The sequence below is a fragment of the Arachis hypogaea genome, chromosome 3 (assembly GCF_003086295.3).
Source record: "Arachis hypogaea cultivar Tifrunner chromosome 3, arahy.Tifrunner.gnm2.J5K5, whole genome shotgun sequence".
NCBI classification, from domain to species: domain Eukaryota; kingdom Viridiplantae; phylum Streptophyta; class Magnoliopsida; order Fabales; family Fabaceae; genus Arachis; species Arachis hypogaea.
The window spans coordinates 3,182,978-3,204,158 of NC_092038.1; the positions used below are offsets into that span (position 1 = coordinate 3,182,978).

The following is a 21,181-nucleotide window of genomic DNA, read 5'->3' on the forward strand; positions in this document are numbered from 1 at the left end:
TTACAGGATTAAACCCCAAATAATCCTACAAGATACAAACTTGTCATCATCTCCAGTGGTCCCGGCGCCTCCATTTCTTTGAACAGGTAAATTTTCTGACAATCGAATAACAAGTTAAGGTTTTGCCCTAACTGTTGCAGTCCCAACATGATCTTCTCTTCACTTTTTTTTTTCTTTTGCTTTTCTTTTCATTTTTCCTAGCTTTCCTTTCGATGATTTCATCAACTAAAGTTTTATCTTCTGAAAATATCCAGTTAATACCTTTATGTGAATAGCCTCAGTTCAAGTATCCTTTTGATTATTTTTTTGTCTAATACTCAAATTTTTGTTGCTCTCCCATCTTGCTGAGTCTTAATTTGAACCAATATAAGAGATTGTCATATATTTTGGCATGCATGTATCATTCAAGGAGAGGTTCTTCCCCGATTTAAAAAGAAAAAAAGAAATTTTTGATTTCCAAAACAACGGATCTCTGACACTTGGATATGTCCAACATCTGATTGTTATTAAGTTCTTTTTTTTATGCTTTTTGTTAGCAGATTGTCACACGTGAGTAGCTGCTACTTTTGTTAATCATCTTGAATAGGAAGCTACATTTAAGGTAACATACTAAAATGTAAGTTATTAACATGAGAGAACTTCAAAGGATAATAACAGGAAGCTATTTTTTTGTTAATTTCTTTTTAGCAAGTTAATTAATTCAGTTTCAGTTCAAGTATCCTTTTGATTATTTTTTTGTCTAATACTCAAATTTTTGTTGCTCTCCCATCTTGCTGAGTCTTAATTTGAACCAATATAAGAGATTGTCATATATTTTGGCATGCATATATTATTCAAGGAGAGGCTCTTCCCCGATTTAAAAAGAAAAAAAAGAAATTTTTGATTTCCAAAACAACGGATCTCTGACACTTGGATATGTCCAACATCTGATTGTTATTAAGTTCTTTTTTTTATGCTTTTTGTTAGCAGATTGTCACACGTGAGTAGCTGCTACTTTTGTTAATCATCTTGAATAGGAAGCTACATTTAAGGTAACATACTAAAATGTAAGTTATTAACATGAGAGAACTTCAAAGGATAATAACAGGAAGCTATTTTTTTTGTTAATTTCTTTTTAGCAAGTTAATTAATTCAGTTTCAGTGAGGTTGTATTGGCCGTGTGAAATTCGGCAATTTTGGTATTATTATATTGTATCGAATAAGAAAAAATATTAAGTAGATAATTTAAAACATTTTTAAGAGTAAAAAAAAATAAAATCGTAATTATAATTTTTTAATATTCATTATAGTCTTTTATATTTTAATATTGATCTAATTTTTGTATATTTTCTTTTTTTTCATATTGTTTATAATGCATATTCTAATTAACAAATTCATAATTCATGATTGTTTCTTTAAATTATTATTAGTAGTAGTTGTTAGATTTCTTAAACTTCTCAACATTATAATTAGCATTAGTAGAAATTTAATTTATTAGAATAAATAATGATATTTTTGTTCCTATATTTCTTCTTTTGTTTATGAATGGTTGCTGTTCTTTATGTTTGTTCTTTAAGTTTCTTTATTCAATTTTATCACCTGTTTTTCTTGAATTTGTTGAAATCTCCTATTCGAGATTACTTTATTATAATTTTTTCGTTTACAATAAGAGACAAGATATTTTCTTTGTTCTTGAATCTTTATACCAAGTCTCTCTATCTGATAAGGTTGAATGGCCATAGATGCCAATAGAGAATATCCAAACAGGTATGTTGCTGAGCATTAGAGAAGATGTTTTCTTTGCTGCATTTTCAGTTCGATTGAAGTCTCATTTACTTTTCCATTCAATGTATTTCATATTAACTTTTGAAAATTTTAATGTCAATTAAATATCGATGTTATGCCATCTATAGTTTTTTTTTTAATTCTTTCTCATATATTTTTCATGTTGTAATTTAATTTTATTGGCTTCTCATTTATATGTAGGCTAGATTTCAGAAGTTGTTGTAATCTGTAAAATATGTTGTGTAGTAGTTTTCTAACGTGGTCTCTTGGGTATTTTTTGTTAATGTACTTTTAATTTGTTACTCTTTTTTTTGTATATTTAGTTAGTTGGTTTCTTGATTAAAAGTCTTAGTCTTAAATTCTAATCGTACCATTATGTGCTAATAGGAGGTTTTTAGCAACCCAACAATACTGGCCCAACGGAAAAGAATTGATTTTTAGATTTTGCCTTTTCAGTAAGCAGGTAACGAAATATATTATGGAATATTATATCATGCATGTTAACCGATTAAAGAGGTGGGTTAAATCTTTAACTTCGAATGGTTTATTTTTAATTTATATTCAGTTAGTGGTCTTTTCTACTTTTCTCCTCTTGATAGTTTCTTTTTCCTGTTAAATGAGTTTGATTAGCTAATTCAGTTAGTGGTCGTTTCTGATCTTTCTGTTCTCAAATGGGTGTAGACTACAACAACTCTAAAAAGATTAGTTTTGATAAATTATCAATGTCCATTCAAAATAAATAATATAAGGTTTACTAATCATACATATATTGATAATGACTTTAAAAATTCAACATTTATTAATACCTGAAAAGATGATTCGAAGTTCATGTACATGATTTGGTTTCAGAATCCATCAAGATAACAGAAATTTCTTTTTCATTGTTGAAATCTCTCAGTTTTCTCTTTGATTCTTAATAAGCTTGATGGCCAATGTGCAGTTTTGGCCAATAGTATCAATCTCAATTAATTAGATTCCTGATTTGACTTTATGTTCTTTAATTTGTTATTTTCTACTATTTTCTGCATGTCTGAGAGTGATTGCTTTGCCCCTTTGTCCCTTTTCTATGGATATTTTGTTTAAATTCATTGAGTTGTTTACTGAACTATAATCTTTTCAATTATTTATGTTAAAGCTTTCTTCTCATTATAATGTTAGTTTATTTACGTGATTATTGTTCTGTTGTGTTGCTCACTTGGTAATAATGGTAAATTTGAAATACCTCTCTTTACTAAATAGTTAGGTAAAATTATGTGAAGCATTTTTAGCATGTTTTGTTACACATGAATGAACTTTGGAAAAAAATTTGAATATAGGATGAGAGACTTCTTCTTTCAACTTTTGTTTCAACTCATGGCGAAGGATTTGGGCCAATGTTATATGTCATTGACGAGCTAGATAATTGTTTAGTCCTGGGGGTGATAAGAAAGAATGATCAGTTGCTCATAACTGACTACTCATTTGAACAGATTAGAACTTTCTATTTTATCGATAGAGGGACATCTGTTCAATTTAGGTATGTCAGTTTTGAATTTTTTTATTTCATTGTGGAATAAGGACAACCAACCCATCGAAGTTCACCTTGATCCTAATGCATATGTGCATGAGCTAATGGACTCAGAGACATTTGATAATGTATCAAGAGTGTTCCACATCAAATATACCAGGATTGATGAGGAGTCATCAGCTGATGTGATGGTTCTATCTGGTTCTGAACCATCTGATGATCAGTTTTCATCAGATGGTGCTGAAAACAATGATCAAGATGGGACACTAGTAGGGGATAATCCGCATAATCCGATAGATTTGTCTAGTGGAAGCAGTTTATTATTGGAGGTCAACGAACAAAGTAACGCTGCAAATGAATTGTTTGATCCTAGGTAATGATAGATGTAACTTTTTTTTCTTCTGTTTTGGATTTTAATATCATGGCATAGCTTGCTATTTTTTAGTGTGGTGACTAACATATTTAAATTATCCTGAGTTCGATGCACTCCAGAGGTTTATTATGAAAAGATAATTACGGCTTCGGATCTGGGTCAATCTAGATTGGTAACTTCATATCAAAAGAGTGATTTCTTTTATTCTTTTTTTTTTTCTTGCAAGCTTATTGGATGTTCTTCCTAAATCTGTTATTCATTTTGTATGAAAATATTATGTTTATGTTAACTATGAATTATTTGTTGCAGTATTTGGTTTCAAAACTTGCTGCGTATCTTAAACTATCTGGAGATGGTTCAATTTGTACGATCACCAGTCCAGATTCCAATGTAGAGAAGAATGTGTTCTTTTTCCACTTACTGAAAAGTGGAAGAAGAGGTGCAGAATGGAAATTTGAGGTCGGGTAGAATGAATGTTATAGAGTATACAATTTAAAGGAGGGTGATATCATTACCTTGAAACTCGGCTCGATAGCTAACCGCCAGATAGAGTTATCGATTCAGCGACGTTAGGCCTCCTATGTATAACTCTATTTGATGGATATTTTGAATTATATGTTAAGTTGTCTTGGACATATTTTGTTTTTTGTTTAATGAACAAATTTATATATGTTGTATATATTTTGTTTTGCTATCAGTAGGTATCTTGACGTTATGTGTTTCTAAGATAATCCGTAATAGTAAACTATATTTCTGTTGGACTTCTTTTTTCTGTTTTTTTAGTGGCTAACAATTGTTTAAATATTTTATTATCTTTTATTATCTTAAAAAATATGTTATACTATTTATTGATATATTGAATAATTATTGTATTCTATTTTTTTATTTTAGTATAGTGATAATTTTATAATTATCCAAATTTAATACAACATATCTATTTTTATAGAATACATTTTAGTTATACTCTTAATATTTTTCTTTTAAAAAGGTTTAAATTTCGTGAAGCCCGTGTATTGTACGGATTATCACGCTAGTATATATATATCGTTACATTTAGAAGATAGAGGATGATGATGCCAAAAAAGATTAGGATAGATGATAAATATTTTAATTGTATTCTACAAATATGTTGCTAAAAAGAAATGTGTCTGACAAATATTTGAATTTAAGCATTTTCTATTATTGTGAGGTTAATGGATAATCTATAAGTATTCTAATAAATTTTTGGACAATTTACCTATATAAAATAAATGTGAGAAATCTTTACCTGATTACAACAATTGGAAACTAGTTACGTGCATATCTTGTTTCAATTTTTATATAATCCGTGGGAGCTAACTACGGTTTCAGATTACACATAAACCGTGCCTGGCAACAAAGGTTTATATGCAAGGATAGTTGAACGTAAACCGTGGGAGGCAGCCACGGTTTACTCTTGGAGAATGCAACACATAAACCATGGGTGACAGCCACGGTTTATGAAGAAGATGGTGTGTGCATAAAACTTTGGAAGTAGCCACGGTTTATGCATGAGCAACTATAAATATAGAAGCCGTTGTTGGTGAGGGCGGATCACATTTGAGCATTCAAAATTTTGTGAAGTTGGGTGGCTAAGAGAGAATCTGGAGAACTTTGTGGTTTAGGGGGTTGGTTTGAGGTTTTGAACCAGTTGAGTGGTGGACCGATAAAAGACGAAACTCGCATGTACCGGTTAAATGGCGTTGCGCACGTAGCTGGATATATCAACCAAGATGTTAATTGAACAACTTTATTATTATTATTATTCTTATTATTATTATTATTATTATTATTATTATTATTATTATTATTATAAATATTATTATTATTTTAATTGTGACTTTTTAATTTTGATTGTTTTTATAATAATAATAATAATAATAATAATAATAATAATTATTATTATTATTATTATTATTATTATTATTATTATTATTATTATTATTATTATTATTATTATTATTATTATTATTATTATTAGTAGTAGTAGTAGTAGTAGTAGTAGTAGTAGTAACGTGACTTGTTAGTATTATTGTTATTATTATTATCGTTATTGTTATTATGGTTATTATTATTATTGTTATTATTGCGAGTTGTTAGTGTTATTATTGTTGTTGTTGTTACTTTTGTGATTCCTGTTGGTATTGTTAGTTTTGTTATTGTTGTCGTTATTAGAACTATTGTCATCATTAGAGTACATAGAAAACCAATATTGGTGTATAATAATTTTTTAAAATTATATTAGATGTTATTAGTATTGGTCGTATGTTGATGATTTCCTTATCCATATTTTTGCAGCCTACTAGGGTTATTAGTGGTGTTAGGAGATAACAGAATATGCCTTTACACGACTGGATTATACCGTATCTGGAGACCGCGGACTTGTATCACTTGGCTAAGTTGAACAGTCAGTGGTTCTGAGTTGATAAGCCTCTACATAGCGCATTCATTGAGAGGTGGCGTCCTGAGACCCACACCTTTCATATGCCCTTTGGGGAGTGTACTATCACCTTGCAAGACGTGGCCTATCAGCTGGGTTTGCCGATCGATGGGGGCCCGTGAGTGGGTGCCTGACTGACTTTGAGAATCTGATGAAAAACGGAAGATCGGCATGGGTGTGGTTCTGCGAGTTGTTTGGGGAGTTACCTCCGCAGAATAAAGTCAAGCAGATGACAGTGTGCTACACATGGTTCCATGAGCGGTTTCGGGTTCTCCCAGCAGATGCTACTGACGAGACCGTGCGTATATACGCGCGTGCCTATATTATGATGTTATTGTCGTCTCAGCTGTTTGCGGATAAGACCGCAAACCGGGTTCACCTTCGCTGGTTGCCTTATTGGCATCGTTGGACGACTTGGGTATATATAGCTGGGGCTCGGCGGCACTGGCCTGGTTGTATAGATGTCTTTATCGTGGGACAAACAGAAACGTTGTTAACTTGGCGAGGCCACTTCAGCTTCTACAGTCTTCGATTTTCTAGAGGTTTCCGAGTTTAAGGCCTAGTGGTTTCAATATATTCGGGTTTCCGCTTACATCCAGGTGCAGATATATTATTTTAGGTCCATAACTTGTTCAATTACATGTGTTGTTACCCGTTATGACATGCTTTGAATGAAACTTGTAGGTGGGCTGAGTATCTACCGAGAAACGATGCAGTGGATCAATGAGTGGTGGCTGCACGCCTTTGTCTGGATAGATTGCGTGTCCATGATGTGAGTCGTTTAGTTATTGCTCTTACAAGTAGTTCTTCCTGTATAGAGTTATGCTTTTACCTAATGTTACATTCTCCGATACAGTTCGTGTGGGAGCCTTATTCCTCTCCCGAGGTGGCTGTTGTTCATCCGGAGATACTAGTTGATGAGCACCGTAGGCTATGGACGGCGGTTACTAGCCTGATTTATTTTACCGCGATTGAGTGGCACCAGGTGGATAGGGTGATGCTGCAGTTCGGTGGGTTCAGCATCTCCCTCAGTTGGCTCTGAACATAGATTGGCTCCATGCGAAGGATGGAAGGGGTGGAGACCGATGGTTCCCCATATATTATCGGGTGTGGCATCAACATTGGGAGGACCGGCTTGATACAGTCATACCGGTCGACCGAGTCACTGACCCCGGTCCATCAGCTGAGTACTTGGACTGGTGGTGCTGTGTGGCTCACAGATTTCAATCCCCTGAGGTTGCATTTCAGGATCCCAGTCCGATTGTGTTGACGGAGGAGGCTCGTTGCTTGTTGCAACACCTTTATCGTAACTGTAGCATCTGCCCTAACCAACGAAAAAATCCTCGCACAGATAACGTGGTAATCAAGCTGACGGTGATCACTGGAAATAGAGGTGGCCAAGCAAGTGTGGGGACCGTTATACCTCCTAACCTCCCAAGTGCCCTTTCGTGCACGGAGCGATATTCGAATCAACCAACTACAACCCTTGCCGAACTCCTTGCATTTTCCATAATACTTCAGATGATCTGATTCCAACACTCGGTACTCAAAACCTCGACGGATGCTATAGTTCTTCACACTCAGAACAGCTTCATCTTTATTCTGGAACGATTGCCCAATCTGAAATTCTGTAGAAGAACCTCCAATTATAGCACCTCCATCCGCCTGTTGACCCAGAGCCTCCAAGTTTAGAGTGGAGAAGTGTGGAGGGTACTGCTGTGTGCCAGAACTTGATGGTGGGTGTTGTGCATGTGGATTAGCACCTGTGTCATCATCACTGTCCCAATGATATCTACAGGCTCCTGGTCAGAGTCATCGTCCCGCATTGCATTCTCTACTCGATTAGGTTTCCCGAAGCCTTGAACTTCATGAACTATGCCACCACCTGTATCCCCCTCAAATGCCTGCTGCCAGACCCCAGGATTCTCCAACAGTACAGAACCAACTACCTCCGTTCGTTCTAAATCAGCCGCGAAGGAAGGGGATGCGACATGCGAAACAGATGGCCGGGCCGCAGGCATTGAACTAGACGCACCGCCCGCGGCAGTTGAGCTATGAACTAGAGTTGATGCCCCAGAACTATCGATGTCAACCTCCAACTTCACAAACAACTCGTGTATTCTGACCTCCAGAAAACTCCTAACACAATGAAATAGAACCCTGATATCTTCATCAGCCGCTAGCACAAACATATCATACTTAACACTGGTCGAGATTACTGCGATGGAAATCTTGTAGAATAACTTCTTCACCCACTTGCTCCCAAATACCTAAAACTTCCGCAAGATGCTGTTCTTGACATCTGACAAAGTGCTTGATAAACTAATGAATACACTCAATGGTTCTCTGTCAGTGAACTTCACACCATATTTTTTGCTTCTTTTGATTTTCCCAGAGCAATGCACTAAGACAAGAAAACTCTCTTCCTCACTTGACATTGTGATAATGATCTCTTCACCAGCTTGAATCTCACTCACATATATATATAATTTCTCTCTTCATAAACCGTGGGAGCTAACAATGGTTTATGCCCATTCGAAACCCTTCATAAACCGTTGCTGCTAGCCCGTTTTATGCACATTTGTCTTCATAAACCGTGGCTGCTTCCAACGGTTTTCATCTCGCATTCACCAAGGGTAAACCGTGGCTGCCTACCACGGTTTACGTTGAGCTCTTCTTGCATGTAAACCTTTGTTGTCAGGCACGGTTTATGTGTAATCTGAAAACTGTAATTAGCTTCCAGAGATTATATAAAAATTGAAACAAGACATGCACGTAACTATTTTCCAATTGTTGTAATCAGGTAAATGTTTCTCAGCTTTATTTTATATAAGTCAATTGCCCTCAATTTTTATTGAGCTAATTATGGGTAAATAAATAAATTTGAGAAAAATAATTTAAATTATCCTATCTGAAAATTAACTTATAATTAAAGATAAAAAATAAAATAAAAATAATTAAATATTAAATTTAAATTATTAATATAAAAAATAATAAATAAAGAGTTAAAATATATTTAATTAATAAAGAGTATAATATTTTTTATTTAGTAAAAAAAACTTTAATGATGATAGTTTTTATCTAAGTATTTATTATTTAAATTTTTTTTATTAAATAAACTACTATTTATATCTATAAATATTTATAATGATAATAAATCTACATTAAAAAAATAAAACTAATATTATATTGATAAAAGATATTTCAACTGATAAAATTGTTCAGACCAACAAAAAATACTTAAAATTTTTAAATTATTCTTTATAACCCAACCTAATCTCAAACTTTAATCCTATCTTACCCGTCAGTCTCTATCCCTTCACTACCACCACCCTATTTGAGGATTAGTTAGAGTTTGAGGTCGGGTAAGTTAGTTTAGTTTTTTTTTGGTGACTAGTAAGTTAGTTTGGTTTAATTTAAAAAGGATAATTTAAAAATTTTAAATATATTTTAGAATTTAGATAATTTTATTATTTAGAATTTATCTTGCATAATTAGAACGTTAATTTTATTTTGTAAAAGAGACATTGGTGTACAAATTATAGTTTATTTTTGTTTTAAAAGAAAAAAAATAAATTTTATTATAATAAATTGTATTATATTTGTATTTATTCAAAAGAAATTGAAATAATATTTAATTTGGTTTCTAAATTTATACGTGAACTTTAATTTAATTCTTAAAATTTTAATTGCTTTAATTTTTTTCGTTGTCCACGGTATCTTCCAACTCGATAGGTCAAGAACTAATTCATCGCAGATCTAGGCTCCATTTAAGGGTTTGTCGCTGGTCAATGGGTTGCTGCATACACAAGGCGAGATTCAAACCCCCGACACTTATTTAAGTGGACAAATGAGTTGACCACTCGACCAACCAAGTTGATTTAATTGCTTCTATTTAATTTTTAAATTTTGTCATGTAACTCACATTAGTCATTAGTGCAATTTTTGGTACATAAACATTAATGGAGGACAAATATAAACAACTAGATATTATGCTAAAATCTGTAAAATAACGTCATTTTAATTTTAGTGATCAAATAACTTCAAAATGATGACGTATTATTTGTTCTAAAAAAAGTTTTCAATAAACAGTTAAACACTACTTAAAATATTTTTAAATTATTTGAATATCAAAATTAAAATAATATTATTTTATAAAATCTAACATGACATTTATCTATCTACATTAACATGTATACATCAAAAATTATTTTATAAATTTAATATAAATTATGTTCACAAAATTTAAAAAATTAAATAAAAATAATTAAAATTTTAGAAACTAAAATTATCAAATGCAAGTTCACACTAGATCGAATATTATCTCCAAATAAGTTCAAACAAGGTAACAGCAAAAAAATATCGGTTGTCTGATTCACTTAAGGGTAAAATCGTAAAACTAATTACGCGAAGGGATAGTTTGTAAAAATGGCACATCGTGTTAAACTAAAATTAGGGCATTTTGCTTCTTCGAGTAGCTTCTGAACCCTCTAAGCTCAGCTTCGCACTCCGCAGAGGGGAACAAGGAGAAGAAGGAGCAGCTGCTTCGCCGCACGACCCCACTCTTCGATTAATCTCCGCCGTTAAACGCATATTCTCACGCTCAATCTCAACCACACACACTCTCTCTGCGTTCCGAATCGAGGTCGATTTCACAAGATGTCGGGCGGTTTCTTTCGGGTAAATTTTGCTCATATCTTACCCTTGATTCGGGCTAAGTAATCTTAACAGTTCTCAGATCTCGTGTGCTTTGGATTTCATAATAACCTCTGTAATATTAACTAATTACGGATTGATGCGTGTTACTTAGTTAACTGTAATTGTTGAAATTTGTGTGTATAGGGCACATCTGCGGATCAGGACACTCGGTTTTCGAATAAACAATTGAAGCTGCTGAAGTCGCAAAAGTTTGCCCCCGAATTGGAGCACCTGGTTCGTTTTATTTTTTTTTTCAATTTTCTGTTTCTAGGGAAATGTTTGTGGGTTTGGGACGACAAGGATTAGTGTGTGTGTGTGTGTGTGTGTGTGTGTGTGTGTGTGTGTGTGTGTGTGAAATTGGTGAGATTAGTTGGTTTTAGTTTGTTTTGAATTCAGTTTTGGAAAAACAATGGTTTGTATAGGTGGACATGACAAAGGTGAACATGGAGGTGATGAAGCCTTGGATCACCAGAAGGGTGACTGAGCTTCTCGGGTTCGAAGATGAAGTGCTTATTAACTTTATACACAGTCTGCTTGATGCGAAGGTAACTGATCTATTAAGTTTTAGTTGTTCTTTTTGTTCCGCTGAATCTTATTATTGTCATTGTTGTAGTGTTCCTCAGTTTTCCGCTTCACAAGTTTTATTGGCTATATGGTGTTCTTGGAGTCTAAAATTTTCTATTTGTCATTCGCTGAATCTTCACATCTTTGATAATTTTATTTTCATGTGCATTGGTTGAAATCGGGATTGCATTTCTGTATATAATGTCATTTTGCTTTTAGCATTTGATCGTGCAACCTTGTCCCCACTTAAGAATGAAATATCTTTAATGTGTACACACTAATGACACCACCTAGTACTCCCACCCCTCCTCTCTTTTGGGTTGGTCACATTCTATTTCTTGTGACACAGGAAGTGAATGGGAAGGAAATCCAGATACAACTTACTGGGTTTATGGAAAAAAACACTGGAAAGTTCATGAAAGAGCTTTGGACGCTTCTTCTCAGTGCACAGAAAAATGCCAGTGGTGTTCCTCAGCAGTTCTTGGATGCCAAAGAAGAAGAACTCCGGAAGAAGAAGGTACTTTTGAGTCCTGATATACCATTACTGAACTTTCATGACGAATTCCTCTATCACTTTTGTTGGGGTGTTTCTGATGTAAGTTGCTTCCTGTGGGTTGTTACTTTAGGTTGAAAATGATAAAATAACTAGTGAAATTCAGAGGAAAAGAGAGAAAGAAGATAGAGAGTTCATGGAAGTGAGGCTGAAAAAACTGGTAATACTACCTTTTCCGTGCTGGAGTTACGTTTTATAAAGTTGAGACTTTTGTTTTAACTTTATTCATGTTTTCATGGCGTTCAGCTAGCTTCTGCAATTATTTGGGTTCATGTCCTTTACCTCAAACTACTGTAGGACGGTGGATTTGATGCGAAGGATAATGATACTGCTTTGGACTCAACCACAGGGCACTATGTTCAGGATGGAAAAGAAAGTGACAAGAGGAATGGTGTTAGAGGAAGGAGCAGGTTAAATGGGACAACTCCTTGCTTATTTTTCTTTTAAATATATTGCATCAAATTTCACAGTATAAACTAGGATTTTCAATTTTATAGAGGCTGTATTTGTGTATTCCTGAAGTTGCAAAGTGACACATTGTGAAAGTGGCTTGGCGTTGTTCTAGTTGACAACCTAGAATTCTATCCCTAGTATGCACCACAGTAAAATAGGCATAATTCAAGCCTGACTTACAGAAGTTCCCTAATCTATATACTATTGTACCAAAGCTTTGAATTTACCATGAAAACCTTTAATCTCCTGTAAATTAAAATCAATTATAAGACTGGAAGAAAAGTTTAAACAATTTCTATTTATGAATCATTCAAAATACATATTATTTCTTGATATTTGATGTGTTATGTGTGGTAGGAGTGTATTTTTTATCCGGTGAGACCATAAGCATTTATTTTGAACTTCCCTTTGGGTTTAAGCTTCATTATTTGAATATTACATTGATCTTTGGATGGAAAGATTAAATTATTTGCCTGCTTTGTTGCAGGGTTTCTAGGTCCCCCCGCTCACCTGCTGTTTCTGTTTCGCCTAATCGGTAACACATTTAGAAATAAACACTGTTTTAATAGACTTCCCATGTTTATTTTGATGGTTGAAATATTTGCTGTTTGCTATCTTCAGCAGAGGCTCGCCTTCAAGGTCAATGAGTAAATCATTTTCAAATTCACGAAGCTATTCGGGGTATGCTTTTTGTATTGATAGCTTAGTATGCCTTTTACTTTATTTATTATATATAGCTTATGTGCTTGTACACTATATATTGGTTTATTGCCGTATATTAGTATAATTTGATGTGGTGTAATTATTTGTTTCATTTCTTATCCCTTATATGCTCTTCCCTTATTCAGTGTTATCATGCACATTTAACTTTCCTTTAGTTTTGTTGTTTTGGGGTTAATGAGTTTGTGTTATTTAGTGGTAGACATAGATCGAGGAGTATATCCAGGTCTCCAGAAGCTAGAAGACGCTCCCCATCTTCTGATAGGATTCGCCGTTCTCCACGACGACGATCCATTTCTCCTCGGAGGTATTCACCTAGGCGATCCCCTTACCGGAGGCCTCCATATTCAAGGAGAAGATCTAGATCCCGCTCAACTTATAGATCTCCTTCTCCTCTACGACGTAGAATGCATTCCCCCTACCGTCGTAGTTCACCCTCTTACCGTCGACGCAGATCACCTTCTCCTGTGAAAAGACGCAGATCGCCTTCTCCAATGCGTCGACGTAGATCTCCTTCACCAATCCGTCGACGTAGATCACCTTCTCCAGTGCGTCGACGCAGATCACCCTCTCCTGTAAGGCGACAAAGGTCACCCTCTCCACTGCGACGTCGATCTCCCATCACGCGGTATAGATCTCCACCTGTGCGCCGAATGCCTCCAACCCATCTACGGTCTAGATCAGGATCTCCCATGCAATCCACTTCTCCCATACGTCGAAGGGACGGGAGTCAAAGTCCACAACGCAGATCTCCATCTCCTCTGCGGCGTAGATCACCTGGTTTTGTTAAGAGAAGATCACCAAGTCCTTCTCCGAGGAGGTCTCCTCCAAATGAATGGAGTTCTCAGTCCCCAGCACGGCATGTATCTACATCTCCAGTAAAGAGAACTTCGTCAAGACGTCAAAGAAGTCCTGTGCAGCCTTCTAGGGGGAGAGTCAGGTATTTAACGATTGTTACTCAGCAGATTGCTTTAATAATGTTGTATAACTTTTAAAATGAAACATTTCCAATAGAGTTATTTGCACAATTTTGAAGTAGGTCTAGAGTTTACTGCCAGAAATGTTAGTGGCACTACACCAACACCAGCTTTGATCTGCAAAAATTGTGCAGAATGTTATTCTTTTAATGGGTTTGTTCTTCCAAGGAAATTTATAAATTTGTGGGGATACCTGTTGCAGAACACCGGAAGAATTGTCACCTGTGGCGCATCAACACCCAAAAGATAAGGATCATAAAGCTTCACGCACTAAATCGCCGGACTCAGTTTCGTCAGGTGAGAAGTCTCCACCACGATCAGTGTCTCCACAACCAAGGAGGAGGAATAGCAGTGAAGACAGGAGGTAGTATTTTTTGAATAAAATCTTATTTGTTGCTCTTACTTACAGATCATTTTCTCTAACTTGGTTTGTTTGCACTTTTATTTGGTTATTGAAAATGTTTAGTCCACCGAAGAGCCCGGTGAGGCAAAGAAGAGACAAGTTGACCCATGAAAGAAGCTCGAGTCCTCCAAAGAGACCAAGAACCCAGAAACCTCGCCATGATAGCCCAGAGACAAGCGAAGATGCAGAAGGAACATACCATTCTAGGTTTGAATATTAATTGCATAACTTTATACTTGATTGTGCTTCATTTTGGAGTATGTTACTCTGATAAATTTGTTGAATTGTCTGATTTCTTTTCTCTCTGGTAGAGACAACAGAGATCCTAATTCAAAGTCATCCGGAAAGAGAACAAAGTATTTATCCCCAGTTAGTAAGCGGAAAAACTCACCTGCAAAGTTTCATGATGAGGAAGATTTCTCTCCCGAAATGGCAGCTGGTCGCGTTTCTTCTGGGTCTCGTCACTATGATAACACTGATGGGAGTAGGAAAGGGCGAGAGATTAAAGGGTAATAGTTTGGTATACTGCAGTTATTCTAAATTTCTGTGCATGGCATACATTTTTGATAATGCAACCTCTCTTGCAGTGATATTTCTTCTGGAAAAGGTGATGAATCTTATGTGCGACCTAAATCGCCAAGGAATAAAGAAAGTTATTCCAGTGAGAAGCCTCATGAATCTTATGCTGTAGATACTAAGAAGTCTGATGACAAGGATCATTCTCTTTCAAACTATGCAAAAAATAGTGATAGGCGCTACAAATCAGAAGCAACTCGAGATTTAGTTGGAAAAGTTGATCGTGTCAATCATAGTGCTTCCTATGATTCTGTTTCTGAGGAAAGTGACAAACATAGAAGGGAAGGGAAGGAAAAGAGAAAACATAGAAAGTCAGAGAAAAAAGTTGTGTCATCGGATGAAGATTATAGTTCTGATTCTGAAATGGAGGACAGGAAAGATGCTAAGAGGAGGAAAAAGGAGGAGAAGAAGCTGCGGAAGGAGGAGAAACGTCGAAGACGGGAAGAGAAAAGACGCCGGAGGGAAGAACGGCGGGCAGAGAAGCTGAAAATGAAGGGTAAAACTGACTATAGTTCAGACGATGAGGAAGCTGAACGAATGGATCATCGTCGTAGTGATAATGACGAGATGTTGTCTGAACAAAAGAAGCTTGAGATTGAGTTGCGGAATAAGGCTCTTGAATCTCTCAAAGCAAAGAAGGGCATGAATAACTGAATACATCACTTGAGTTTTGATTTTATTACTTCAAAAAACTTCTTGATAAATATCTTGTTATTTTTTAGCAGCTTAAAGATTAAGGAACTTGGATTTAGAAATGCGTATGCTTTTTTTCCTCTCTTTTTTTGTTGGTAAATGTTTGATGTAGTCTATCTTTAATGCTGGCAGCTGAAATGGATAAATGACGATTTCTGAGCAAATCTGTTGAGTGCAACTCTGTGCAGACATTGCCCTGTATTTACTGGTAATGTTTGTCTCCCCTTAGTTGGGAATCTCACGTTTTTTGGGTGGTGTGCATTTGGGTGCCTTGTCTCCTATTTTTTTAAGATGCTGTTTTGTTCTGTAGTAGTTCCTCATTTATTTTCTTCACAACAGTTCCCTAGGGATCTGATGTGATTCTTTTTCTTGACTATTTCATATTTAGACTAGATTAATCCTGAAGGTCTTATATGAATGTTATTGATGAGGTCGATACTAAATTAGCTTTCTGGTCAATTGGTAGATGAAATTTATGTCAGCTCTAGATGACCTGGTGACCAGACAATATGCAGACCTATATTTTGAACTTAAATACAGGTGAAGTTCTCATTCTTTTGCAGACTTTACAGGTTCTAGATGATATTAACAAGTAATCCGTTGTATCTAACATAGCCCAGGCTGTAGTAAATATTATTTTTCAAAGCCCGGTATCTATTGTTGGGAGCTATTCTAGACTCCTTTCTGGAATTCTCCATGATGTCATTCAACGGATCCATCTGATGATTGAGATTTGATACAGCTCCATGACTTTATATGTATACTGTAATACATGTACTTAATTTTATATATATGTCTGTGTGTGTGCTGATTCGTGCTGATTCTTGCCAACTTACATTAATATCGATAGGTGTGTGTGTTAAGGCTGTGTCCAAGTGAAGGTTTCTTCATTTCTTTTTTTTTTTTTTTTGGCAATGCCAATGCGGCAAGTGTTTGTTTGAAATTGTGCTGTTGGTTAAGTTGGTCTCGGGGCGACTTGTTGCATTCCTAGTGCTTTGAATAACTTGGATGTTATTTGGTGGCTGCATTTGGATTCCCTACGAGTGTTAAGGCTTTTAGTAGAATTATGCCTTTTTCCTTATTTGTATGTGTTCATGATCTGTGATAAAGAGTTAGAAGGAGGGTAAGAGGGACCAAGGGTGTGACGCGATATGATTTTTGCTTGCACACTTTCAGTTGTGCTAACATTTAGCATGGCGTATTTGGACCGCACATTTTAATCCGGAACAAGGGATGACGGAATTCCTTCTCCCCGTTTGTGTATATACCATTATCTAGTTTAACAGTTAAGAAATTCAGAATTGTGTTCGGAGAGTAAATGAATGTTTTTATTATGTGTCATTCATTTTATTCCATTCAAAAAATGAGTCAGTTTGATGTTAGTTTTTATTTTGTTCATTTTTTAAATTTAAATTAAAAAAGTGGTTTTATACTAATATCAATATAAAGCACAATTAATGAATCAGAACACTATTTTATTTTTGGAGTATATCATTTTATTAGTACTTGTAAAGATTGAACAAATTGGTTTCTCAAGCTAGATAAACCAGGTAAAAATTTAACTTTTTTGGTTGGCTTTTTTATTGTCCTTTTTTTCCCCTTTAAATCCAGGATAGGTTGTTTATGCATCTTTTGAATGCGACTTCTCTTTGAATCATGTGTTAATGCGAGATATTTTTATATCAAGTTTCTTTTCTTATCTATGATACTTTGTATGTTATTTGGAACTAAACATAACCTTAAATGCTATATAATTAGTGGTAGAATTATGGCATTTAGAATATTCTTTGTTTGTTGACGTTCAGTTTTATTTTAACTTTATGAATGAAAACTACATTAATTTTTTTGTTTAACGCATTAATCTTTTCTTATCTATAATACGTTCAGTTTTAACTCTAGAATATTCTTTTATTTATTTCATTATTTGCGTGCATAGGAAGTGTTAATTCAAGTAAGCGCCAGTTTTATCTTGTGGAAATCTAATGCCTAAGTTTCTCTTATATATTCTAAATGTTGAGCTAATATTATGAATTTTGGTTCTTATAAATACTTTGGAATATTAATTTAATGCTAAAAATATTGGAAATTTTGTTTTCTATTATTACGGATGTTTCCAAATTTTCTTCCGATATCTAGAAATATCCTTTATCAACACTTTATCTAAGCTCCAAAAACAAAACCAACTATATATATTGAAGAAGAAAATTAGTTACATTTAAAAGGATTAAAATATTATTTCTTTGAATGGAAAAAAAGAATCTTTTATAAACAAATTAATGAATTATATATGGCCTATGGCCTAGGCTCATTTAAGAACTCAGCACAAGCTATGGAAGAAATGTAGTAAGCAGAGTGTAGTCACGTCGTTTTTATTGATCTTTGGAAATTGGAATGCTTGGTGTTGGACTGTTGGAGATATGTGGAACTGGATAAAATGTGACAACGTGGCTGCACCCCATTCGCTCCTCTTCCATCCAGATAATGATTCTCATAACAACCAAACAAAATTAATCCCTGAAATCCTAAAGCATACACACTATGTTCTCTTCTCCTCATGAGAAACTGCTACACTTATTCAAAATCCAATTTGAACAAGAAGAAGGGTGAGGAGTAGTAGAGTAGGGTCCTTAATCCATGGCTCCAACTCTTACTTCCAATTCATCTCTCTTACCTCACTCATCAACAAGGTTCACCCTCCCCAGGAACCAAAGGCTGAGAGTATTAGCTAAGAGTAACAACAATGGTCCATTCCCATCACTCAGGCTTGGTAAACCCAAGGATAATGATGATAATGATGGTGAAGAAGCTTCATCAAACTCCAATCCCTTCCGTTTCAACTTCGGCAAGTTACCTGATGTGACGTCATTGATCCCTGTTGTAAACAACCCTTCCTCTTCCTCTTCACCTGGTTTGTCATTTGGCAACCCAAGAAGGAAGGACCCTTCCACTGTGTTTGTTGCCGGTGCTACCGGCCAGGCCGGTATTCGCATTTCTCAGACACTTCTCAGAGAAGGTTTCAGCGTCAGAGCTGGTGTTCCCGAACTTGGTGCTGCTCAAGAACTTGCTCGTCTTGCTGCTCAATACAAGGTCAGCTTCTTATTCGTTCCACACTTGACAATATAAACTAAGAATACACATCATCTAGTTCATCAGCTATATCTTTTCCTCTTTCTTTTTATTTTATTTTATTAGGATTTAGATATTTAAGCATGATTGGATTTGGAGTTTGTTGCAATAAGATGAAGTTAAGCGTTCTATATTATTCCACCAAGCCACGTGTACACAAAAATTGAAAATGAGTTACATGGCTGACATGTATAAATACATGATATATAGCATTTTGGATATTGTTTGGGGTATTGGATGGAATTGATTAATTTTAGTTCATGTGATCCCACACTCCATTGCTGATTACTGCAGATCATATCAAAAGAAGAGGCAAAGCGTCTCAATGCTGTGCAATCAAGCTTTGATGATGCAGACTCCATAGCCAAAGCAATAGGCAATGCCAGCAAAGTTGTTGTCACCATTGGGCCAACAGAGAATGGTCCAACGGCAGAGGTCTCCACAGCTGACGCCTTGCAAGTAGTTCAGGCTGCTCAGCTCGCCGGCGTAGGCCACGTGGCTGTTATCTACGATGACAACAACGCCACCACCACCTCAACCTACAATGTCCTTGATGGCATCACCTCATTCTTCAACAATATATTCTCCAAGAATCAACCATTGAGCATACAAGAGTTTTTGCAGAAAGTTATTGAGACTGATGTCAAGTATACCTTCATCAAGACCAGTTTAACCGATGATTTCTCACCGGAGAGCTCTTATAATGTCGTCGTGTTAGGCGAAGGGAGCGCCAGTGCAAGCGACTATAAAGTAATGTAATGTATGCGATAGTATCTAAATGGAATTTTGTCTTCTCAATCCTCCTTTTACATTCTTAATTTTACATATTTGTAGGCAATTGTTTATAAGAAAGTGATGGTTTATCTTTAATGTTTATTATAGGTTGCAAAGTCCAAGATAGCATCCTTAGTTGCTGATGTCTTCTCCAACACAGAGGTGGCAGAAAACAAGGTATCATCGGTTTTACATTACAACTGTTATGGTTGATTTCTCTGTTCGAGACAACTAGCATGCATGTGCAGCCTTAAAGTATTTGAAAAGCTAAAAAAATTGAACGTTCTGTTTGTTAATTTACTTTCTTCATCGTTTTGTTTTCAAATCTTTAACAGGTTGTGCAAGTGTATACAAGTCCAGAAGCCCCCTTGAAGCGTGTAGATGAATTGTTTAGGTAAATTAGTAACAAGCATCTAGTTGTTCTGTTCTCTTATCTGTATACAACAAGATCAATATGTGTTGTTCTATCTGATTTTCTGAATTTCTTTCCAGCACTATTCCTGAGGATGGAAGAAGGAAAGCCTATGCTGAAGTGCTCGAGAAAGCGAAAGCAGAAGAGGAGGCAAGATTGGCTGCTGAAAAGGCCCAAGAAGCTGCAGAAGCAACAAAGAAGCTGGAAGAAGAGGTGAAAAAGCTTTCGCAGCAAGAAGCCCGTGCTGCGAGTCTAGCTCAAGAAGCTCAAGATAAGGCAGTGGCTGCCGGGGCTTCAGTGGAAGGCCTCTTCAGCAAGGCCAAAGATTTCGGAGCAGGGCTTTCCTGGCAAAAGTTTAGCTCACAGATCTCGGCCTCAATTCAAAACGCCGGTGAGGACGAGGAACCAAATATTAAACTGGCCACTGTTCGGGGACAGGCCAAGGCTCGGAGCCTTACGCCTAACAAGGCAGTTGTGAAGCAAACAAGTACTCGAAACATCACCACTAAACCGAAGGAGGAAAAGCCAAAGCAAGCAGAGAAACCCACAGAGGTGAGGAAGGTATTTGGTGGCCTATTCAAGCAAGAAACTATCTATGTCGACGATGATTAGAGGAAAAGTTGAACATGCTTTTGTGCAGCTCTAAAATCTGTTGTATGAGTATGCGATGTTAATGCAGATTATTTGGTTGGGGATGTGTATGGTTTTGTAAAGTTCTATATTTTCATGCCAAGATAATTTTGTGGTTGTAATTGGTTAATTAAGGACCCTGTAACAATATTATTAGCAGGGGGCAAAATGTAAGATCAGATTTAGCTTCTCAAATTTCTCACTTTGTTTTACATAAACTGCCATGAACTAATAATATTTGAGAGACATGTTTTCAGTTTGGTGAAAATAGCATCATGCTTCAGATACCATTTTTCCATGTAAAAAAAAAATGTGCATGAATTATTCCCTTTGATTTTCTTATTAAGGGCGATAACTATGTATGCTTCATTCCTTGCTTGAATTGATATCTATTCTGCATTTTTATATGTGTATATACTTTTTGGCCTAATTGACCTTATTCGAATATAGATATTGAACATGGAAAATCTGATTCGAATCAAAATGGTTGACACTTTGCT

The 21,181-nt window shown here is 35.5% G+C and overlaps 1 protein-coding gene across 8 annotated transcripts; it reads left to right on the forward strand.

The window, feature by feature from the left end:
- Positions 1-10,509: 10,509 nt before the first annotated feature.
- On the forward strand, positions 10,510-20,949 carry LOC112788362 (protein PLASTID TRANSCRIPTIONALLY ACTIVE 16, chloroplastic). Of its 8 annotated transcripts, none has more exons than XM_025830433.2 (14): positions 10,510-10,782; positions 10,945-11,034; positions 11,223-11,345; positions 11,714-11,881; positions 11,991-12,077; positions 12,215-12,327; positions 12,858-12,905; positions 12,992-13,051; positions 13,287-14,030; positions 14,270-14,431; positions 14,534-14,677; positions 14,782-14,979; positions 15,058-15,947; positions 16,206-16,552. In XM_025830433.2, exons 1-13 carry the CDS (start codon positions 10,762-10,764, stop codon positions 15,698-15,700), a joined length of 2,601 nt encoding a protein of 866 aa, XP_025686218.1. In that variant the 5' UTR covers positions 10,510-10,761; the 3' UTR covers positions 15,701-15,947; positions 16,206-16,552. The 8 variants fall into 8 exon arrangements, with proteins under 8 accessions (XP_025686218.1, XP_025686220.1, XP_025686219.1 ...); XM_025830435.2 differs by having other exon boundaries at positions 14,791-14,979; XM_025830434.2 differs by having other exon boundaries at positions 12,995-13,051.
- The last annotated feature ends 232 nt before the right edge of the window (positions 20,950-21,181 follow it).

Excerpts from the sequence above, each read along its gene's own strand:
- LOC112788362 (XM_025830433.2), top strand. The coding sequence starts at position 10,762 with ATGTCGGGCGGTTTCTTTCGG. Across the intron at positions 12,078-12,214 it reads AAGTGAGGCTGAAAAAACTG|GACGGTGGATTTGATGCGAA; the intron begins GTAATACTACCT and ends AAACTACTGTAG. Across the intron at positions 12,328-12,857 it reads GGTGTTAGAGGAAGGAGCAG|GGTTTCTAGGTCCCCCCGCT; the intron begins GTTAAATGGGAC and ends GCTTTGTTGCAG.